This window comes from Hesperophylax consimilis, chromosome 20 (assembly GCF_061612785.1).
Source record: "Hesperophylax consimilis isolate HC1 chromosome 20, BYU_Hcon_1.0, whole genome shotgun sequence".
NCBI lineage: Eukaryota > Metazoa > Arthropoda > Insecta > Trichoptera > Limnephilidae > Hesperophylax > Hesperophylax consimilis.
In genome coordinates this window covers 24,082,584-24,106,286 of record NC_142855.1, presented here as the reverse complement: position 1 = coordinate 24,106,286, position 23,703 = coordinate 24,082,584, and the positions used below count along the sequence as shown (strand labels likewise).

At 40.2% G+C, this 23,703-nt stretch overlaps 1 protein-coding gene across 1 annotated transcript in view; it reads right to left on the bottom strand.

Annotated features, from left to right (window-relative positions):
- Dhc64C (dynein heavy chain, cytoplasmic) overlaps window positions 1-23,703 on the bottom strand; it is a 164,518-nt gene that overhangs the window by 6,314 nt on the left and 134,501 nt on the right. The window contains exons 81-94 of the mRNA XM_089644258.1: window positions 21,800-21,956; window positions 20,709-20,883; window positions 18,616-18,733; window positions 16,919-17,062; window positions 16,101-16,170; window positions 15,200-15,272; window positions 14,210-14,331; window positions 10,105-10,290; window positions 8,738-8,866; window positions 4,440-4,545; window positions 3,926-4,029; window positions 3,371-3,499; window positions 680-793; window positions 505-588 (exon numbers count right to left, since the gene is read on the bottom strand). Of these exons, the coding sequence (XP_089500384.1) occupies window positions 505-588; window positions 680-793; window positions 3,371-3,499; window positions 3,926-4,029; window positions 4,440-4,545; window positions 8,738-8,866; window positions 10,105-10,290; window positions 14,210-14,331; window positions 15,200-15,272; window positions 16,101-16,170; window positions 16,919-17,062; window positions 18,616-18,733; window positions 20,709-20,883; window positions 21,800-21,956 (1,711 nt within the window). The remainder of the gene's footprint in view (window positions 1-504; window positions 589-679; window positions 794-3,370; window positions 3,500-3,925; window positions 4,030-4,439; window positions 4,546-8,737; window positions 8,867-10,104; window positions 10,291-14,209; window positions 14,332-15,199; window positions 15,273-16,100; window positions 16,171-16,918; window positions 17,063-18,615; window positions 18,734-20,708; window positions 20,884-21,799; window positions 21,957-23,703) is intronic.

Sequence of the window (23,703 nt, the reverse complement as noted above, 5' to 3'; positions counted from 1 at the left end):
GGCGGAGTCATTGGACCTTACTTTTTCGAAAATGAGGCTGGAGCAACAATTACGGTGAATGGTTTGCGCTATCGAGAGATGATTAATGATTTTTTATGGTCGGAATTGATGGTATTGATCTGGACAACGTTTACTTTCAACAAGACGGCGCTACGTGCCACACAAGTAACGAAACCATTGATCTTTTACGATTGAATATCAAAATAACACCTCTTATTGGAAAACCCTGTATTACATACTTGTACAGCGCCCATGAGGTGATTTTGCACAAAAACGGCGCTATAAAAATCATCCAAATATTATTATTATTATTAGTAGTCAGTAGTCGCTAGGGCCAGTTAGGCTTCCAGACAAACATGGTGTTCGCAAATCCCTCATTTAAATATAAAGAACTTATTCTTTGAAATCTCCTTCCACAATGATTTGGAGAACTGTTTGTGGGAACACAACAATTTTCTTGACGCAATAAAACATCAACGTCCGCAGTAGACATCAGAGACTAACCTGCAGTTCCTTGGCCCCCTTGGAGGCCACCAGCTCCGACACCTGCTGTAGTTGCTTCACCCTCTGGGCAAAGTCTGTCACCCACTGAAAATCAATAAAAAAATGTCAAGTATCATTCTTAAATTTTGCAACAAAAATGCGAAAGAATTAATTGATTTTATAATCACTGCGTTACCTGTATGACTGTACACGCTGGCGCCACGTTGTACCGCCTCCAGCCGGAAGGCAGAAGTCCACGCACAAGAGCACCGACCATGACGCGACTGCAGTTGGTCTGTTTCATGTCACCCTGGTAAAAATATGCGCACATTAGTTCATGAAGCCAAACTAACAGTCCACGATGGAATGCTGATACCAACGCTGGCGGAGGAAGGATCAAAGTAGACTGAATGCTGTAAAACTGAGATCCCTGAGGTGTATTTGTGCTGAAACCATGCGTGAACTGTTACCGTGGGATTAAGTGGCAACAAATAAAAGTAAGGATGGGTTTATTATCTAGAAATAAAAAAATATTTAAGAATATTAAAAAATGTATTACCACAAAAAAGACATAATAAAAAAGAAATTAATTAGCATCCTACTATATTTTTATTTTTTATATTAACTCCACACAGGAGGCCCTGAAGAAAATAATTTCCCTCAGGGCCTATGTCATCTTTGGGGATGCTGTGTGGAGGGTCTTTTTGTGGAGAGGAAGGAGTGAACATGGGTCTTGAAGAGTCCCATGATGTAGGAGGGAGGAAACACAGAGGCCGGCAGTTCGTTCCACAGCCGAGCTGTTGAACTTAAGAACGAATCGTAGAAGCGACCCGTTCTCATGTGACAAATGTCAACCGTGTACAAATGTTGGGCGCGCGTTTGGCGTGTATCCCGACTACGCACCGGTGCCGAAGGGATCAATGACGCTAGTTCCTCAGAGCATCTTCCATTGTAATACCGATAGAACAAGGACAGCATACCTACCTGACGCCTGTGCTCTAAAGATTGCAGTCCGTTTGTTAAGATTGGGGAATCTATCAAACGGACCGCCCGTTTCTGCACAGAGTCAAGGGTTTTTTTCAGGTATTTAGGGGCTCCGGACCAGAGATGGCTGCCAAATTCGACAGTAGGGCGCACTTGCGATTTGTACAGGGTCAGCAGTTGTGTACTATTAAAGTATCTGCGGGCCCTGTACAGTACGCCCAGCTTCTGAGAGGCCAACTTTACTCTGGCTTCGATGGAGCCCCCGTACCTGAGCTGGTCACTTATAGTTACACCAAGCATATCAATGGAAGGCCTGTTCGGAAGATTGCTTCCGTTGAAGGAGACTAGATTATCATTTGAATCCCTTTTAGACGTAATCAGACAGGATTGCGTCTTTGAAACATTAAATTCGACGAGATTATTTTTACCCCAGGAGGAAATACTCTCGAGATAACCGTCCATTCTCTGCTTCAAAGCCCTCCGAGCCGTTGGAGTTTGTGTGCCCTTTGGGGGCTTGTCAAACAAAAAGCTATCATGAACTGTACTGTCATCCGCGTAACAATGAATCGGTGCACATGTAAAAAGATATAATCTGTCTGGCGCAGGGCTTGCACAGTTAAAATGAAGGTGTGATACCAGTTCGTTCTTGATGCGAAGTAGTAGATTCCGGTTCTTCACAGCAACTCCCAGTTTATAATTTATCCAAAAACTAATCTTGTAGTCCAATGCAAAACAGCCTCACGCTGCTAGTCTCCAAAAGGGTCCCTCTTAACCAATGAGGATCGGCAGATACCATCCGATTCCATCAATCCAATGGTCAATGCTCCACATGCAAAGCTGATGCTCACAAAAATTGGCGAATGTGTTCGTCGAACCTCAGCCAAGAGGAATGCCCGCTGCTCTGGGCTGGTGATCAAAGAATGGCGACTGCTTCCAATGCAAATCACAGATCCTTGCTCCCTCAGGTTTGGCAACTCTCCAAGTCAGAATTTCAGGGCTGTCAATTTGACCAATAGCAAAATGACAATGTGTAGGTACTTAAAGATCCCACACACCAAGACCATAGATGCGATGTAAGCAAAGTGATGCACACACACACACACCTTGTTACAAATCTTATGTGTAACAGAACGTACATAAAACTCTTTTAGTAATCTGCTCCTTGATTATTTATTTATGTTCTTCATAAAACGGTAATGCACCAATATATTACGGAGAAGGTCACAAACTTGAGGCAAATTTAAGTATAAAAGTTAATGCGGGCAGTTTCACTATTTTGTGACATATGTCAAAAGTCGCTGAATTGTCTGTAAGTGACGTTGAAAATGTCGATGGTCAATGCAAAATTAGGCAGTTTTGTTGATTGGCGCGATCTGATAGGCAGAAGTCCTCGCTTTTGGAGTATAAAAAAGTTAATGAACTCCCATGAGAGTACTCGTTGAGCACATATAAGTTGATCTCTTTTAATATGAGTTGAAAGCAAAAAATAAAGCTCTATAATTGGCCGATATTTGCATGTCGATTTCTGTAGACCGCCGTGAGCCTAGACTGGAGCGGCAAGCTTCGTTCACCGACGAGTTAAGTATCATACTCTAACACACTCCGTAACTATACCGCTGTCTAGCTTGACCATTTTACCAAACATCTCCGTTAGTCCTCTGTATTTCTGTTCGTTTCGTTCTGCCATGTTTTTAATTTGAATAAGTATACAAAATGGAGTCTTCTCGCAAGGGTAAATATGTCAACCTAACTTTAATCAAATAAATTTTAATTTTATGAATGATCGATAGCGTTCTTTGTTCGTTTTTACGATATACCTGTATTAATTTTTTTATTAGTGATAGAGTACTGTGTATCAGATATAGTGGTTTAACAGGCTCTAAGTGAAAATAATAATACATACCTGGCAGATGAGAACAACATCCTGTAGATCGCTGACCACGTCGGAGAGGAGCGAGGATCCTGACGCAACTTCTCGTTCAAAGAATCGGTACAGCGGATCCTTGATATTCTCAACTGTACGACGGAGGGTCTGAAATGTACAACAATAAATAAATATCATTGATTGGAATACACAATTTTAGACATCTAGGCATAGCTGGTTAAGAGGAACGGCTGCGCTGTCTTTTTCATACAAAACTCGGAGACTCCTCCGATTACCTCTCACTCCAGAAGATAGGTGGAAACTTGAGTGACAATCGGCCGATGTGAAAAATGTCCATCTCGCGCACGACCCCACTGAGAGACAGCCTGGATACTCTGGTCCGCCATCAATAGGATAAGGTCCTCCCACAGCCGCTGTGCACATGATGCACACTTAAAGAGTCGGCGATGTGTGAATGCGGTGCAATGCAGACCCCCGGCTCTAGAGGCGCTAGACTGGCTCACTAACCTAGATGTTTTCCTCTGCCCCCCCCACCATACGAAAGAAGAAGAAAAATAATAAACCATGACTTACAGGCAGAGACTTGGGCAGCAGATCGAGCCAAAGGGTGGCGGACTGGTGAAGGGTTTTCATCCAAGCTGGTCTACCGTCTCCGACAACCGAGAGTTCTGCTGGACCTAGAAAATGAACACACAAAGTTTCTACATTTATCAATTATTTATTTTATTATTACATATATTAGTTTCAAAGTTGAAAATTTATCAAAGTCACCCCAGTTTACGATACAAATATTGCAAAATTACAGGCTATATAACATTACCTAATTTGTTGTAAAAATACTGTTGATGTATTAACCCTCAGGCTTCTGGCATATTCTGTCTTAAAATTTAATATTTGTGAACTTATTCAAAAACTAAAAACTGTTTTTGAAAGATGATTAAATATGCTTTTAAATTTTATTATCAGAAACCTAACTTTTTTGACTTTTCATAGAGAAATAACCAATACAAAATCATGTGTTGTGTGGCAGTCTATTCCCTCTGCCTATCCGTGCCCGGAACGGCGTGATGGTTAGTTAGTATCATACCTTGATCTTGCTGACTGGCGCTGTACGCCAGTTCCTCTTCATCCTCCAGCTGCTGCATGTTGAGGAGTTTGGAGACCAGGTCAGTTCCCTGGGTGGTCAGAAGCACCTGAAAGAAACAAACACGTCATTAATAAGTTTGTAACACACAGCAAACCGTACAAGAGTCCCAATTGCTGCCCACTGTCAGGAGCCGGTGGGACTGTGGCAAGCCTCTTAGATCTAAGAAATTGAAGAATCTTTTTGAGGAGAGGAAGGAGTGAAGGAGGGAGGAAACACAGAGGCCGGCAAATCGTTCCACAGCTGAGCTGTTTCGTTGAATGACAAATGACAACTGTGTACAAATGTTGGGCACACGTTTAGCGTGTTTTCTGACTACGTGCGGAAAGGATCAATGACGCTAGAAATACTGGAAGAAGACGGACAGCATTCCCACTTGTGCTCCAAAGATTGTAATCCGTTTTTAAGAGAGAAGAATCTATCAAACGGTTTCAAAGGTTTTTGGGACTCCAGACCATAGGTGACAGCTAAATTCAACAGTTTGGCACATTTGAGATTGTACAGGGTTTTTGATTGTACAGCAGTTGTGTACTAGCTACAGTACAGTTTGCCCAGTTTCTGAGAGGCTATTTATATATATATATTAGGGTGTCCCTTATATTTCAAAGTTTTTATTTTCTAATGCATAGGTCTTAGTTTTGTTCCTTTGCTTCTAAAACACTCGGATTTTTTTTTTAACCTTATTCGGAGCACGATAACCCGTGCCGACTTGCACCGAATCATGTTCATACAAGTTGCGCGGAAGTAGCGGCGCGCACTCGCGGTATCTGTCATTTGTGTTCAGTTATTCTCGTGATTATCACGTATTGTTTTACATTTAAAAGATGGCAGTGGAATTAAGAAGCAATAAAAAAAGTATTTTCTTAGTTGGTGACGTAAATTATCAAATAACAGGCGCAAAGTTACCGTCTAACCGGCAAGTTCTTGCAGTACTTTACAGTGTACAGTGACTGTTAGTGAAAGCGCGAATCTCGTCATTCGAGAGTGTATTATATTTTGGGAAAAAGCTAGAATCCCTACCAGAGCTATACCTAACTGTGTAAAAAAACTTGTGGATCTTCACCATGCTTGGAGGGAGTTGCAAAAAAATTCAAAAAAAAAAACACTTGTTTACAAGCGCCGTGAGGAGGACTTTCAAAACAATTTAAACAATATATTCGATATAGCACACGTTGATGCTTTGGAACGGATGAAAATAGAAGAAGACAAAATATTTTTACAAAAACAAAGAGAACCAGGCCGTCCAGGATGCTTAGCGGGTGTAGACAAAAAGTTAGCCGAAAAAGGAGAAAGGACAAGACAGAGAAAATTAAAAGAGAAGAAAAGACATGAGCAAATGTGTTTCGCGAGTTTATCGTCATCTCTTACTACACAAGATTTTATACAAACACAAGGACATACCGATCAACATACCAGCTCTGAAGAAAGCCTCGAGGAACCCTTGCCAACCACCTCTCAAACGGTTTCTGAAACTACTACTCTATAGTCTATATTCTTCATGCTGTAGTAGAAGCGCTAGACCTTAGCTGTGATGATTTTCCGATAAACAAATCGTCCATTCAACGCATTCGCACACAGAGTAGAAAAGATAGAGCGGAATCTATAAAATCAGATTTTCAGGATAATATGCCTGAAATGGTGACCGTTCACTGGGATGGGAAATTATTACCTGGACTGGACGTGAGAAGTTCTAAAGAAGAACGCCTGCCAATTCTAATTTCATTTGGAGAAAAGGAATAACTGCTGGCTGTACCCAAACTGGAGAGCTCTTCCGGCCAGGATCAAGCTAAAGCTGTGTTAAACGCACTTCATGACTGGAACATCGATGACAAAGTTCAAATAATGTGTTGTGACGCAACTGCGTCTAATACAGGGCGATTGAAAGGAGCCTGTGTACTTTTGGAACAAAGACTAGACAGGGAATTACTACTCTTTGCTTGCCGCCATCACGTTTACGAACTGGTTTTGAAATGTGTGTTTGAAACAAAAATCCAACAAGTTACTAGTAGCCCTGATATTCCAATGTTCAAAAAGTTTAGAGACAACTGGAAAACTATTAATCCTGCTGCTATTGAAACATACACCGATATCGTCACACAACATTTTTGTAATACAACAATAGAAGAACTGTTGACATTTTATAATCAAGAACTGCAAAAAACCATTGTACGTGACGATTATCGTGAGCTGATTGAACTATCTATTATTTTCTTAGGAGGAGATAATGAGAAAAAAATTAATATCAGACCTCCTGGAGCGATGCATCAAGCAAGGTGGATGGCTAGAGCTATTTACTCTTTAAAGATATGTTTGTTGCAATCCCAGTTCAAAATTAGCGCCAAGGATAAACGAGCACTTCAAGACGTTTGTTTATTCATTGCGGTTATATATGTGAAACCATGGCTTGGATGTAGTCTGGCGGTAAAGGCACCAAATCAAGATTTGTGCTTTTTAAAGAGGCTTAAGGAATATGAAACTGTTGACAAATTGATCTCCAAAGCAGCCCTGAGCAAGTTTAGTCAACATCTTTGGTACTTGTCAGAAGAAATTGCCGTTTTGTCACTCTTTGATGATGAAGTTAATACACAAACCAAGGGAAACATTGTAGTGAACTTACAAAGAGAGAGTTTGTATGATTCTGGGAAGAGATACATTCCATCGAAAGAAGATATGTCTGATTTTTTGTATGGTAAGTAGGAATACATAGTTTTATTTTTTATACTGTTTTCACTAAACTGATAATAAAACTTATTTATTATTGCAGGAAAATTATTAAGTGATTTTGTGTCTGTCAAAAGCACAAATTTATTTTCTCGATTAAAAATTGATGAGAACTTCCTCCAGAGACCCGTTTCTACGTGGGACGAAGATGTTGCCCATATAGAGGCAAAACGAAAAGTTTTTTCTTTAAGGGCAGTTAATGATACAGCTGAAAGAGCTGTAAAACTTATGCAAGATTTCCATTGTTTGATCACTGCAAATGAAGAACAAAAGCAATTTTTGCTACGCTGTGTGCAAAAGCATAGAAATCTGTATCCAGATTGTAAAAAAGAGACCCTCAAAGGAAAATATCCTGCCTGATCTGTAATTTTATCTTCTTTTAATAAATATTCTTTTAAATATAAATATTTAAACTGCTTACTTTGTACTGTTCATGATTTATTCCTTCTGTGTACTCCCTGTGTGTAATAAAAGTTTATTATTATTATCATTATTTCAATTGATTTCAATACATAACGGAAAGGGTTAAAAACAGCAATTTTCAAAATCTTCAGAGCTCTGTCGGCACGGGTTAATGTTGACGTAGGAAGATAAAATTTTGTATTTAAGTAAGTCTGTGTAGTTCAAAAAGAAATAGTGGGTATGCATTTTGATATCAAAAAAAAAAAATTTTTTAACCATATAAGGGACGCCCTAATATATATATGTATAAATAGCCTCTTTTTTTCATTTTCATTTCCCTTGTGATTTGAACGACAGTCAATTAAAACACAATTGAGTTTCTCTGTAATGAAAGAAGAGGTTTATTTAGTTAATCTCAAAAGATTTACATAAAGAAAGCATTCAGTAACAAAACATTACCTGTAATGAAAGAAACGACATCACAATAGCAATTACAAATTATTTAAATTATTCCCATCAATCTGCCTTGTCACAACCCATAGATTATTTTTACTATGTCACCATAGATTACGAAATATCGAGTCGACTGTGTAGGTACTGTGGCGCACATCCAGCCAGTCCACGACACACAGCCACAATGACGAGACAAGCTCGGCATTGCCTTGAATTAAAGAAAATTATATTTTTCTTTACATATATATATTTATAGAGCGGAGACGGTTTACATGTAGTTCCCGTGAGCACTTAGGCCATAGGCCCATTGTGCTATCCCCCATTTTACCTCATTCCTTTAACAGTCACCCGGTACCTTTAATGAAGTTCACCAGGGTTGTCATTGGATATGTGGCTATGTCTTCTGGTTCTACAATGTGTCTTCCCAGGTCTCATCTCTACTCTCCAATCCCCCTTTGTTCCCTGAAGGCCCCACAAGGGAAGAGTTCACGGAGGTGGCCTAATCTCTTCTCCACTCCTCCTTAGTTTCCTAAAGGTCCCACGAGGGAAGAGGATCTCATCTCTCCTCTCTGAGAGGCTAACTTGACTCTGACTCTGAGGTGGACAAAGTGGACGTGGCGAGGCAGTCCCAGACTGCATTAGTTGATATTATGTTGGTTTCTTACCTTCTCAGCGTTGTTGGGCAGACCGAGCCAAGCGGGCGTCTGTCTGTCGGATAAGTTCTCGATCCACTTGAGGAAGTGATCCCTTCGAGTGCCGTCCGGCATGGTGATGTGGCGTTGTCCCGCTGCTCCCTGAACAATTCATATTAATACACGACAATATGTAAACAAGCATACATTTCATTTTTAGGTTCAATGACAAAATATGAAAAAATTAACTTAAACTAAGCCATCTTTTTACCATGTTTCGTTTTATTCGGTTACCCTCTCTTTCACTGTAACATTATTTTTTATGAGCAGAATTTTAATAACAGTAAAAAATTACACAAGGCAGCTTGTCTGCAGATTCTTTAGATCCTTTTTAATAAAAATAACACATAAAAATTTCTTATTTTTTGGTAATAACTTAATGAGTAAAACCTCAAAATGTAATATTTAATTATTGACGACATTTTTAGCGATTCCAAAATGAAAATTTGAAACAGAAAAATATACGGTCACATCTAGGACTCGAACCCAGAACCCTTGCCTTGCCGGGGCACTGCTCTACCAACTGAGCTAATGGGACCCTATCTCCTTGTTTTTTTTGTTGTTTAGGAATCACTAATATTGTCTTCAATAATTAAATATTACAATTTGAGGTTATACTCTTTAAGTTATTCCAAAAAATAAAATGATTCATCCTAGACTTGCAGAAAAAGTCAATAAATGTCGCCCATTACAAAAAAATAAGATATATTTATCTAAGACACTATCTAGATTGCATTTAGTTCGAGTTGAATCTTGCGATCATACATACATATAGCAGATACAGTTAAATATGACCGGAGGAGATAGGGTCCCATTAGCTCAGTGGTAGAGCGGCAGCCCCGGTAAGGCGAGGGTCCTGGGTTCGAGTCCTAGATGTGACCGTATCTTTTTCTGATTTTTCTGTTTCAAATTTTCGTTTAGTAATGGCTAATATTGTCTTCTATAATTACATAATAGTTTCGTTCCATGTTCCCAGCAAGACAGTACCAAGCATACTATTGCAGCAATTCTTCGACAATGTCGCAGTATTACGCGCCTATGAGGTGAATCCAAAATTTGGGAAACATATACTTTGATGTTGTAGATTTATTTAGCTCAACAATGTTCCAATATGAGTTCGCTTTAATACATTTTATGACTTCGAATAGTACTGATTCATTTGGTTAAATTTACATATCGTTCAGCTTCAAGTCAAATTGAGTCTTTTTTTCATTACTGGGAACCCCCGCTCCGATAAACGCTGTAGGCCGCCAGTTAATAGTCCATTTTAGATGCGTATCTCTTCCAGAATGGATAGATTAGCACATGAATAGATACACTGTAAAAAATAATAAACTTACTCCATCAACATTGGCAACCAGGGCAAAGTCAGGTTCGAAACTGCGGGGAGTGAACAGCTTGCAGAGGAAGGAATGCAGCAAGCGCTGGTCGAAGGTGTTGTCGATCTTGCCCCCGTAGATGCTCTGGGAGAGCAGTGTTACCAGCGCGTCCCACGGTACCTTCTCTGGGGGCAAGTTTGTGCGGCCCTGAAACGTAAGAATTATTAAGTGATTGATGTCAGATGAAAATAACTACCGATAGTTTCAGGGCAATGTGATTAATTGAAGTGTGTTAGTCTCAACTGATAGACGAATAAAGAAAAATCAGGAATACCTCAAGGTACAATGTTGGGGCCAGCTTTGTTTTTGTTTATTTTATTTGACACCACGCAAGGCCTTTTACCAGGGCGATACTGAGAGTATCTACCACTCTGAAATTAGGTAAACTTAACCTCTCTCTTGCCTTTCTTCGGCCTAGAAACATTCCACAAACAGAGATGCCAAAGTTCCACTTACTCCAGACAGTTGAAAGTCTTGTGTGGTATCATATAAAACAGAGAAAAACAGTCCCCTTTGTAATGTTTTGCCCTTTCTACTTCAAACTTGTCCTTCTCTTCTTTCTACGATAAATTTTCTGTAAGTCCCATAGGAAACTTTTCCATAAGGCTTTGGTTATGTATATCCGGGGTAGGAATATCCTCCCTGTGGTCTTTATAAGCCTTTGCTCCTCTATTTATTACACACCCCTTCAAGTGTGTACATCCTAGATTGTCTACGTGACGTACGACCTTGAACGTACTCATTTCACGTGACGGTTCAGTATAAAAAGGCTTCACCGAACGTTGTGTTGGGTTTTTGTTTCTCGGTTTAGAAACCTAGTTATTTATGTATGTGTGGTATCCCTTGGTTCTTTTGAGATAGAGTGAGTTGAATCCATTACCGCTGTGTTTTAAAACCATTTTATAAACCTTATCTTCTAAGTCGCCTGCTCCCCCCCCGCTAGCTACTCGATTCTACCTATCGTAGGGTAATGTGAATATAATAAAGTGTTAGATTTTATATATGTGATATACATACGATAAGTTTATGGTGTTAGTTGTCGGCGCCATCCATGTATATATTTTGGGAGGGGAAGGAGAGGAAAGGAAATGAATTTTTTTCAAGCTAAGATTGACTCCTCCTCTTACCAAACAAAACTGATGGATGATAATTTGAGCAAGGCGATCGATATCTGCGTGTCTGGATATCACAACCGGCCGGGTCTCCCCTTGTTCCAAATCGGCAACCTTCACGCCAGAATAAAGAAAACCAGGTCTCTTCACCAATTTCAGAATTGCCCCAATCTCAAACACCTCCAGGATAAACTACTTTACTGAGTGTAGAAGGGGTAAACCATAACATCCCTTTATCACGAATCTAGTCGCGAAAATGTGACACGCAAGGTCCTAAGTTACGTGCCACCTCCAGAAAACGTTGTAACTCCCACGCCGTCGGGGATTTACATCCCTTTCTAGGTCAATCCACCCAAGTTCCAAACTCGACTGTCCTCCGGTCTCTCCTTTCCCGTGGGAATCTGTTTACTCAAGGCCTGTCTGTCAATAAATCTTCCGTCGTTGTTTAAACAAAAATTTTTTAGAGCACGTTATTTTATTATTTATCGTTTATTTTTGTGGATGTCCAAAACATCACAGCCTCCCTTTAGTTCTAAGCCCAACGGGTAATCTCGCTTCCTCGTGTTAGTCGATGGGATTAGAAATAACTATAGGTAATTTACGTTTCTCGAATACCTCTGTATTTATTTTTTATTTTTATTTTAAATTTTATTTTAATTCTTCCAAAATGTTGAGCGCCCCTGTTCTTCGTTTCTAACCTAGCATCTGTTTATTTTTTTGGTTCCCGTGATTATCGGCTTGTTCTACTGGTGAGTTTTTTTCCGCCCTCAGCTTTTTCAAGTGTTTTGTGTCTCTATGGGTAGAAATTCAATATGTCATGTCACACTTGTTTATTTTTAAACTCTGAGTTATTTGTTTAAACAGTGTTGTTTCACCTCAATACGTTATTTGTATTATGTTCGAGTGTTATTTATTTTCATGTTGATTTGTTTTTATTTTGTGTCCTCGGCGGTGATCCGATGGTTTTGTCTGTCTTTTATTATTTATGTCTTAAACATTCTCTGCCTTTTAGATCTGGAATAAACAATAATTGTTTACATTTATTCAAATATCAACGGTATAAAATATGCCATATACTTCACGATATCTGAATGCAATGTTTATTTTAGATTTGTCCCAGCTATCTTATTCTTGTGTTATAATTAATCCGATTTCGATGTTTGTTTATCCTTTGGCTTCGTTGTTTATGAACATTTTAGATGTTTTTTGTCGTCACAATGAATTCAATGTTTTCCGGGTCTGTCTGTTTATTCTATTTTGCCTTTGAAGTACGATGTCTCTGTTATCATTTTTGACGATAGATACCATTTCTTTTGCTGTTAATGTGAATTAATAAGGTTTATGAAATCCATTTTTTTTTTTTTCAACAACAGTAATGAATTCAAACCAGCTTGTATATCTATCTCTCCTGGTTTGCGGCATCAGATGTAATGTTTTGCCCTTTCTACTTCAAACTTGTCCTTCTCTTCTTTCTACGATAAATTTTCTGTAAGTCCCATAGGAAACTTTTCCATAAGGCTTTGGTTATGTATATCCGGGGTAGGAATATCCTCCCTGTGGTCTTTATAAGCCTTTGCTCCTCTATTTATTACACACCCCTTCAAGTGTGTACATCCTAGATTGTCTACGTGACGTACGACCTTGAACGTACTCATTTCACGTGACGGTTCAGTATAAAAAGGCTTCACCGAACGTTGTGTTGGGTTTTTGTTTCTCGGTTTAGAAACCTAGTTATTTATGTATGTGTGGTATCCCTTGGTTCTTTTGAGATAGAGTGAGTTGAATCCATTACCGCTGTGTTTTAAAACCATTTTATAAACCTTATCTTCTAAGTCGCCTGCTCCCCCCCCGCTAGCTACTCGATTCTACCTATCGTAGGGTAATGTGAATATAATAAAGTGTTAGATTTTATATATGTGATATACATACGATAAGTTTATGGTGTTAGTTGTCGGCGCCATCCATGTATATATTTTGGGAGGGGAAGGAGAGGAAAGGAAATGAATTTTTTTCAAGCTAAGATTGACTCCTCCTCTTACCAAACAAAACTGATGGATGATAATTTGAGCAAGGCGATCGATATCTGCGTGTCTGGATATCACAACCGGCCGGGTCTCCCCTTGTTCCAAATCGGCAACCTTCACGCCAGAATAAAGAAAACCAGGTCTCTTCACCAATTTCAGAATTGCCCCAATCTCAAACACCTCCAGGATAAACTACTTTACTGAGTGTAGAAGGGGTAAACCATAACATCCCTTTATCACGAATCTAGTCGCGAAAATGTGACACGCAAGGTCCTAAGTTACGTGCCACCTCCAGAAAACGTTGTAACTCCCACGCCGTCGGGGATTTACATCCCTTTCTAGGTCAATCCACCCAAGTTCCAAACTCGACTGTCCTCCGGTCTCTCCTTTCCCGTGGGAATCTGTTTACTCAAGGCCTGTCTGTCAATAAATCTTCCGTCGTTGTTTAAACAAAAATTTTTTAGAGCACGTTATTTTATTATTTATCGTTTATTTTTGTGGATGTCCAAAACATCACACCTTTCAAAACAAGATGCACTTAGTGAAAAAGCCTGTACTATAAATCTTTGGGTTTATAACTATCTAACCTTCACACCTTTTTCTGCGCAGGGGTAGGCAGAGAGGACGGACCGCCAAACACACACTCCTTGCCTCATTCACATTCGTACATCGTCTCATACATACCCTTCTGTTATTCTTAACGTGGCCCGACTCATTTGGCTCACTCGATCTTGTCATGTCTCCATCGGGCGTCTCCGACTTGTTCTTCACTTCACTTCCACATCATATAATCTCCTTATACTCCTTTCTTCATTCATTCGCTATAAATTCTAACGTCCCCTTCTTAATCTTACTCATTACGCTTTACGCCAATTTAGTTGAGTTTGAAACTAGTTGTTCTGTATTTATTAAAATAGAGTGTAATCTCACCATGGCAGTAGCTTCGATCCATGTGTCTAGCGTGTCGCACGCCACGCGTAGATCGCTCTCATTGAACTCGTAGTGCTTCGCCCAGCCTAGCGGCACGTAGCGAAGACGTTCTTGTACGATTCCTGGAACAACAAAAACGTGCCACGTCAAAACACAATAAATATCATTATTAATAAATGTTTCAGAATCAATGATCAATGATGAATGCTTACTCTTTTCAGCGAAAATAAATAAAAATGGACCTAAATGAAAACCTTGAGGTACACCTCTAAAAGTAAAGAATATATATGAAAGGTTCAAATTAACATTCACTGTTAATAAACATTCACATGTTTCAAAGACGCAATCCTGTCTGATTACGTCTAAAAGGGATCCAAATGATAATCTAGTCTCCTTCAACGGAAGCAATCTTCCGAACAGGCCTTCCATTGATATGCTTGGTGTAACTATAAGTGACCAGCTCAGGTACGGGGGCTCCATCGAAGCCAGAGTAAAGTTGGCCTCTCAGAAGCTGGGCGTACTGTACAGGGCCCGCAGATACTTTAATAGTACACAACTGCTGACCCTGTACAAATCGCAAGTGCGCCCTACTGTCGAATTTTGCAGCCATCTCTGGTCCGGAGCCCCTAAATACCTGAAAAAAACCCTTGACACGCCAAACGCGCGCCCAACATTTGTACACGGTTGACATTTGTCACATGAGAACGGGTCGCTTCTACGATTCGTTCTTAGGTTCAACAGCTCGGCTGTGGAACGAACTGCCGGCCTCTGTGTTTCCTCCCTCCTACAACATGGGACTCTTCAAGAGTCCATGTTGTAGTCCACTCCATGTTCACTCCTTCCTCTCCACACAGCATCCCCAAAGATGACATAGGCCCTGAGGGAAATTATTTTCTTCAGGGCCTCCTGTGTGGAGTTAATATAAAACAAAAAAAACTTCAGTACATTAGACTTAATTAATATGGAATCCTTATGGAGTGATCGACTTACCGTGGAACCAGGCGAGAAGGAAGTATAGTCTCGCTCTCTCAGACGGCTGCTTCATCATACGGGCTGCGGGCACCTGCGGACAAGAATGAAAACCATTAAGAAAAGAACACATCCATATTAGATAAAAACATTGTCATAGAAAAAGATAATTCATTTTGGTAGACTATACATAGGTCACCCCAAGTGGCAAGCTAGTCTCCGTGACTTAGCAGAGGATTCATAGAGCGCGGTTTATCCAGGCCTTAGTGGCGGATGCGTCTGTAAAAATACAGGAGTAGACAAAGGTACATGAAAGCAAAGGTACATGAATCAAGTTAAGACTACGCCGTGGGTCAGGACCACGGGACACTTATAATATTCCGTCACTTGTTTAGCGACTGGCAAAAATCATTCAGAAAAGTTAAGGTTTTGACTTGAGTTGACCAGTCTACACATTCGGGACAATGGTGAATAATATCCATAATTTGTCGAATGATGGTTGAGGAAGAGCAGTTCATTATTTCTGAGTCTTTGCGAGGGGATATTGAAGGGAATGAGTTGCAGTAGAGTAGGTGAATCAAAAATACCATTTATAATTTTGAAGAAGCAAATGACGTCATTTCTTTCCCGACGGACTTCCAAAGGAGAGAGGTTTAGAGTTAGTTCAATTTCACCATATGAGTATTTGATATAGTATAGTATTTGTACGTTAAGTACAAAAAGAAAGGAGTGCGAAGAGAATATATGACGCTAAAGCGGACGGTAGAATAAGTCAAGGATGCCCTGGGAAAACAAGACACGATCAAGTGAATCAAATGTGTATTTGATTAGGGCCATGTCGATAGACAGAACAGAAGGGTTTGTATAAGATGATGTATGCATGTGAATGAAGCCGAGTGTGGTTAGGTAGTTAGTTAATTACCGTCGAAAAAGTCCTGAGGAGATTGGCACGAATGCCCGGCGGGGGTTCAAACACGAATATACGTCCGGCGCTGAAATCAAAGTTTAAATAAATTTAAAAAAAGCACAATATTAAAATGGTAACATAACAAATTTTTTTGATTAATAATAATATCAATTGTACTGTTCAGTATGAATATAATATAATAAATAATGGATTGGGTAAAAGAATCGATTAATAGTCAAATGGATTGATTCGTTAACAATTTGATTGATGGATAGAATTAATGTAGGATTGATGGGTAAATGGTGGACAGATTATTTAGCGGGGAAATTAGTTGGGTAAAAGGATCGAAAGAGTTAGCGGATTGATTGATGATTGATTAGGGTAACGGATATCTTGATGGCTTAACAGATTGATATGTGGGTGAATGGATTGATTGATGGCTTAACAGATTGATTGATGAGTAAAATGATTGATATGATGCTATACATTTCTTTAAACTGATTTGTGGATATTTTGAAAACTAGGCTATCATGAAGACTGAATGTCCCGAAGGTTATCTCCGTCACCGACAGCGTAGACTGTTTTATCTGAAGAGAATCAATTTGGATATCGACAAATTTAGCGTCAGAGAGACAGCTTTTAAACAGCAAGCCTTGCTGCTTTTGAAGATTTTTTATATAGTCTTTAAAAAATGTTATTTATAAACGCCTTAAAATTAACATTTTATAATGTTTTTAAAATAAATAAAAAATAATTGAATTATAGGTAAATAAATTGATTGATTAGGTAATTGGATTATTTGATGGAAAGGATTGATTGTTGGATAGACTCACCGCAGCAGATTGACAGGCAGCTTTGGGCTGACCTCGGCCGTGAGGAACAGCCTGAAGCCGGGATGCGGCTGCAAAGAGTGCAGCTTCTTCTCCAGTTGGACCAGCCACGTGGGAGCCAGGTGGACGTTCTTCAACATCACCCATCTGCAAACCAACCAACCGACAGAGAAACATTTAGTAACTTATAGTTTTAATTGGCCACTCTAGAGGGAAGACACTCACTTAGATATCTCAGACTAACGGCCGCTGTTCCCAACTTTTTAATCGTTATATCTAAGTTCAAATCTTTGTTTTTCTTTTAAATACCGTTATTCATAAACTGGTATTTCATATTTTTTAAACTAAGGTATATAATATATTAAAAATAAAGTGACAACTTGAACGTGATGCCACAATCGGGACTTCCCATTTGATTTGACAGATCGACGTAAGTTTTTTCTCCGTGCGACAGCAAAACAAACCCAAACAAACCTTAAAATGGAGATCAAAGCAAAGCGTGCGAAGAACTTCACACAAAATGATAATGACAAATGCAACACAAAAAACTGAAAGGAACGCAACTGTCGAATGTCAGAGTGACATTTGATCATTGATTCGCGATATTTTTTCACTCTGTCGACACTTTTTGTAACTAGTTTTTTCCTTAAATATTGCTTATGGCTAATCCAACTGTCCGGCTGGCTTAGACTGGGCGGCTTGCTTAAGCAATTATTGTGTGTTGGAATTACGTAGTGCAGTGGTGATTCGCTTAGAATTTGATTATTAGGATTGGGAACAGCGGCCGTAAGATTATGAGTTGATTTGACTAATTAAGTCAAATCAACTCAAATTCAATGTGATTGATTGATAATTATGTAAATAACCACCACGCCGTTTCCCCGCAGGGGTAGGCAGAGAGGACGGACCGCCGAACAACTCGGTCACACCACACACTCCTTGCCTCATTCACATTCATACATCGTCTCATACATACTCTTCTATTATTCTGACTCTTGACATGGCCAGACTCGATTATATGATTCACTTGATCGTGCCATGTCTTCCTCGGGCGTCCTCGACTTATGCTACCATTCGAATTTGCATCATATATCCTCCTTACACTTCTATCTTCGCTCGTTCGCTCTACATGCCCAAACCATCTATGCGTCCCTATTACACTTACATCAGCCTTGCACTCTTTGCAGATTTCCACATTTCTCACACAGTCATACATGGTTTTACCACACATAGGCCTGAGGGATATCATTTCTATGATTGATAAATTGACATTTTTATTTTTGCTACCCCTAGAGCAATTTTGAGAGATATTTCTCCCAGTCTGATATGGAATTATAAATTTCATGCATCATCACTGTATACTGTGAGATAAATCATTTAACCTGTTGAATGTCGGAGTAGAAAAAAGTCAAAACTGCCGAGAACAAAACTTTCTTCAGGCAGGTAGATACCATTATTTTGAAAAAATGAGAGTAAAAAAGTCGAAATAAACAACGATTTAACATTTGAAAAAAAATCATAACTGAATCATTAAAACGGCCACCATCTTGAAACGCAACATTCAAACAAATTTACAGACAGACAAAATGCAAAACGGTAGAGCTAAAACAGGATTTTGCTAAGCTTAGTTTAGTTTAATCATTCAGCGTTTCGATTGAGTGTTACAACTGCCAGTGTTACAACCGCCAGTTGGTACTGACCTGCCGGTCTTGCAAGCCATGTTAATGGCGCGGTCGGCCTGATTGAATCCCTCAGCCGATCCGATGGCGATACTGGATATCTGCTTGTTCAGCTCAGTGGCCAGGTCATCCACGCGACCTGGAACAAACAAACAAATCAATTATCACTTAAACAACTGCTCAATATGGACAGTGCAGGAACTGGTAGGACTACTAACGGGACACTGCCATCTCAGGAGACACATGCAGTTGTTGGAAGTGGAAAACATCAACAGATGCAGGAAATGTGAAGAGAATGAAGAGACTCCAATTCACCTTTGGTGCCAATGTCCCGCTCTGTTGGTAACAAGGCTCAGATACCTGGGAAGACACATTGTAGAACCAGAAGACATAGCCACATATCCAAAGACAACCCTGGTGAACTTTATTAAAGGTACCGGATTACTGTTAAAGGAATGAGGTAAAATGGGAGAGCACAATGGGCCTATGGCCTAAGTGCTCACGGGAACTACGTGTAAAGCGTATCACTTATAGTTCCAGTTACAGGACATTACTGTGTCAAATGCAAATAGCTTATAATTAAATGAGAATTAATTTAATAATAATAATAAAAATAATATTTGGATGACTTGCATAGCGCCGTTTTTGTGCAAAATCACCTCAAGGGCGCTGTACAAATATATAATACATTTCTACAATGATCTATGTTATTACTAACTATATATGGAGATATTATACAGTACCATACTTACCTGGTAGGTCACTTGAGATTAACACTTAATTAACATTAACTAATTGTTTATTAACGAAATTTAGATACAGGATTTATGACATAATTGGAAAATTATGTTAATTTTTTCTATAATGTAATTAAACAGACTAATTTCGGTTGTCGGTGCATGTGTTCATGCGTGAAGTGATGTGAAATATTCCTGCGTAATGTGTAAAATTATTCAAGCTCAAGTGAAAGTGCAGTAACTTCGGGAGGTGATTCTACATGATGGTAGAAGTAAAAAAGATAAATAACTTTTTTTGAAATTTCAACTTTTAGATGTACTTTTCAGCTACAAACGAAAAATTGCGCCGGCGTGTGTGTACTGCATTATTATTGCTTTTGGATCATTTGAAATGGACAGCCGATCCTAGAACTAACACCCGCTACCCCCCCTTTACAGCTGCTAACAGAACAGCTGTGATTTGCTTACTTTAAATAAATATTATAAACCAATACCTCACATGTACTCACTATACATGTGGGTAACATAACTCTATAATGGGTTAGAGGGCCTGAAGGCCGCCCGTTACGTAACAAGAGATTCATTCATTAATTCTTCTGAAAGCTGATTACTTCAATGATCATTTCATGCCGTGAAAAAGATAAGGATTTTTAATCCACATTTACGACAACATACCACTCAACAGCGGAAACTTACAACATAAATTAAAACATCATAAAACAAAAGATTTTGAAACGCATTGTTATAACTTCAAACTCTCGGTTTACGCGTAACTGGTAAATAATAAACAACGTCACTAGTCTTGCGCTCGACAAGCACACAACGAATTTATTGTGTAAGTGTGTACCTCCACTAAGGAATTTTAGCAGGTATGTCTTTTTGTGTGGAAAAAAAAATTGGAATTTCGGAAAAACTTATTAGTCTTTTTCGCTCCTACCATCATGTAGAATCACCTCACCTCAGACACCCATTGTACAAGCCTTCCGGAAGAAATTCTCTAAATGATAGCGAAAACCCTATAAAAATCCGTTGGGTAGTTTAGAAGAACTAAACGCACAAACAGACAGACCCGGATAGCGAATTTGTTTTATACTACACATTTAGAGATAATTTTTCCTTTCTTTCATTATTGTACTATACTGTCAATTATTTTCATGTATAAAAATGGCACTTATGCCGTTAATTCTTAATAAATAAATAAATACCTACATTATTTGAATACCTACATTATAGATTAGAAATAGAGTTGAATATAGAGCCGAAAGAGGTAAATTAAATGTAATTGATTAGAAATTTGTAAAATTGCATTTTACAAAGACCCGCGTATGGGATTACTTCCTTCTTTGGCTATACACAGTACAGTAAAATAAAACTTACCGCTGGCATCGAAACCGGTGACGGAGCAGAATAGCGCAGGCGTTGCCGCCGAAAGGTCTTTTTCCACGATGGCGGCGAGGTCGGGCTCTCGCTCCGCCCGCCGCATGAACTCCGCCCCCAGCACGGCGGCCACCAGCCGCTGCGCCGCGGCTATCACGCGATCCGGACGGAATGCCTGTCAAATAGAATGATTAAATTAATTGGATAACCAATACCTCTTCTGTGGGTCACCCCAGGTGGTAAGCTAAGTTTGGTGACTTAGCGGGGATGTTCGTGTTCACGAGATGAGTTTTGTCCAGATCTTGGTGGCGGATTGAGGGAGGCCCTTTGGCATCTCCAGCAGGACACTCTCGCCTAGCGTGATCATCTCGTCCATCGCTTCTGGACATTCTTACCCACACCTCATATCTTTTTCCTTTCCAGAACATCTTCTACTTCCCTTTTTTAAATAGATTCTCCACACAGTATCCTAAAACATGACATTTTTTTTTTTTTTTTTTTTACAGTAATACCGCACAAGAGTCCCAACTGCTCCCGTCTGGAGCCAGTGAGACTATGGCATCCCCAATTGGGGTATGTTGTGAGGCTGAGGGTATTGGGGAGGGGAGGGAGATGGGGAAGAGGAAGGTGGGGAAGTACCTGGCTATTCAGATCTGGTCACCAAACACGGCTAAAGCCATTTCAAGCAACGTTTCAATTCTGAATGGTGGTCTTACACCAGGGCGATACTGAGAGTATCTTCCACTCTGGAACGTGCCGCAAATATACTATATATTATTTTAAATTAATTAATTGTGAAATAACACAAATTAATCAAATAAAATTTATTTGCGCACGCCGGGTTCGAACCCGCGACCTTCGGATCTGTAGTCAAAAGCGTATACCACTAGACCACGCCGGCCGTCAACATAAACTCTGAGGGAAATTTTTTTTGAATTAACGTAAAAAGTAAAAAAAAAAAAACAGCGCCAAATAGACTTGTTCAGTTTGTTCTGCTCGAGCTGAGTCAGCAGCCGACCTGGCTGCTGACTCAGCACTTTCCACATACCAATGATACATTTTTATAATTAATGCATTCCTTAACAACATACCTGTATAATCAGAAGTTGGTACATGTGTCCTGCGATGGGTGAGGGATTCTCCCAAAGCACGGGCACACATTGCTCGGGGGCGGCCTGACCAAGCCAAGTCACAAAGTCCTGCGCAACCAGGGCCACCTTCTCTGGCAGTTTGCGCAGCGCGGGGAGCCTGGGCATCAAAATTAACCGTTTATTTGCAGTTATTTCATAAAAATTAGTCAAATACCTCATTCGGGTCATGCCAAGAGTCAGAACAGAAGGGTATGTATGAGACGACGTATGAATGTGAATGAAGCAAGAAGTGTGTGACGAGACAGGGTTGTGTGGAGGTTCATCTTCCGCGCCCTAACCCTGCGGCAAAATGGCGTGATGGTTAGTTAGGTATTTAAGTAGATTGAAGGCATAACATAGATGCGGAATTTTTTCGCACTGTTGCAGGGAATGGTTAGATAATGGAAACAGGGAGATATGGCATGGAAGTTTACCGATTTTTTAAACATTAACCCCACACAGGAGTCCATGAGGAAAATAATTTTCCTCAGGGCCTACGTCATCTTTGGGGATGCTGTGTGGAGGGTATTTTTAAGGAAAGGAAGTTCTGGGTAGGAAAGAGGAAGGAGGGGTGGGTAATAATCTAGGGATCAGTGTGTCCAGGAGTGACAGACGAGTGATCTATACCTCAGACCAGTTGGAGAGGTTAAAGGGTCTTCCCAAACCAGCCTCTCGCTATCCGGCACACCACGCAGCGCATACTGTACACACCTCACCCGATGAACCCGGGCACCCCTGCTAAGTCACCAAACGTAGCGAACCACTTGGGATGACCTGTGGCAGAGGTGTTGGTTATTCAATAAATGGTTCCCAGGGCGGCGGTACCTAAACCCGCCTCCCAAATTGAGTGTCGCCAAGCTACGATCATATTGTCAAGACTATGCATCAAAGTGGCTGTGCTTAGATGCAATTTGCAGAAGTTTGGGTGAACAATGTTGGCAACACATGCCGGTTGTTTCTGTTATCTACGTAATGAATTCATAACTTTTAGACCAATAATCATGTATAAATGCCAATACACTGCTCCAAGATGCAGGAGGGAACAGGGGCCGTAGTCTGTCTGCAGGGATCCAAGAGGGAACTCAGTATACCTCTAGGAACACACTGTACTGTGCTTCAAGCTGAGATGGAAACCATCTCGGCTTGCGCACAGGAGAATATACGTATCGGATACAGGAATAAGAACATAAGCATATGTTCTGATAGCCAGGCAGCCCTAATGGCACTGGGAAGTAACCAATGCGACTCCAGACTGGTGATGGAATGCAGGACGGTTCTTACAGAACTCGCTGCCACCAATAAAATAACCCTAATCTGGGTACCAGGACATAAAGGTATTGAGGGCAACGAGCGGGATGACGAACTAGCAAGGAAAGGGGCGAAAGCACCACTTGTAGGATCTGAGCCGGCCGTAGGAGTAGCAGCTTGCCACACTAAATTACATATTGATAGGTGGGTCAAATCCCAGCACCGCAAAGAATGGGAGAGGGCACCTGGAATGAGACAATCCAAAGTACTCAAAAAACCAGACCCTAGACGAACTAAGAAACTACTCAATATGGACAGAATCTCACTGAGGGAACTGGTAGGACTACTAACGGGACACTGCCATCTCAAGAGACACATGCAGTTGTTGGGAGTGCAAAACACCAACAGATGCAGGAAATGTGAAGAGGATGAAGAGACACCAATTCACCTATGGTGCCAATGTCCTGTCCTGGTGGAAACTAGGCTCAGATACCTGGGGACACGTTGTAGAACCAGAAGAAATAACCAAAGACAACCCTGGTGAACTTTATTAAAGGGACTGGGTTGTTGTTAAAGGATTGAGGTAAAATGGTAAAAAGCACAATGGGCCTATGGCC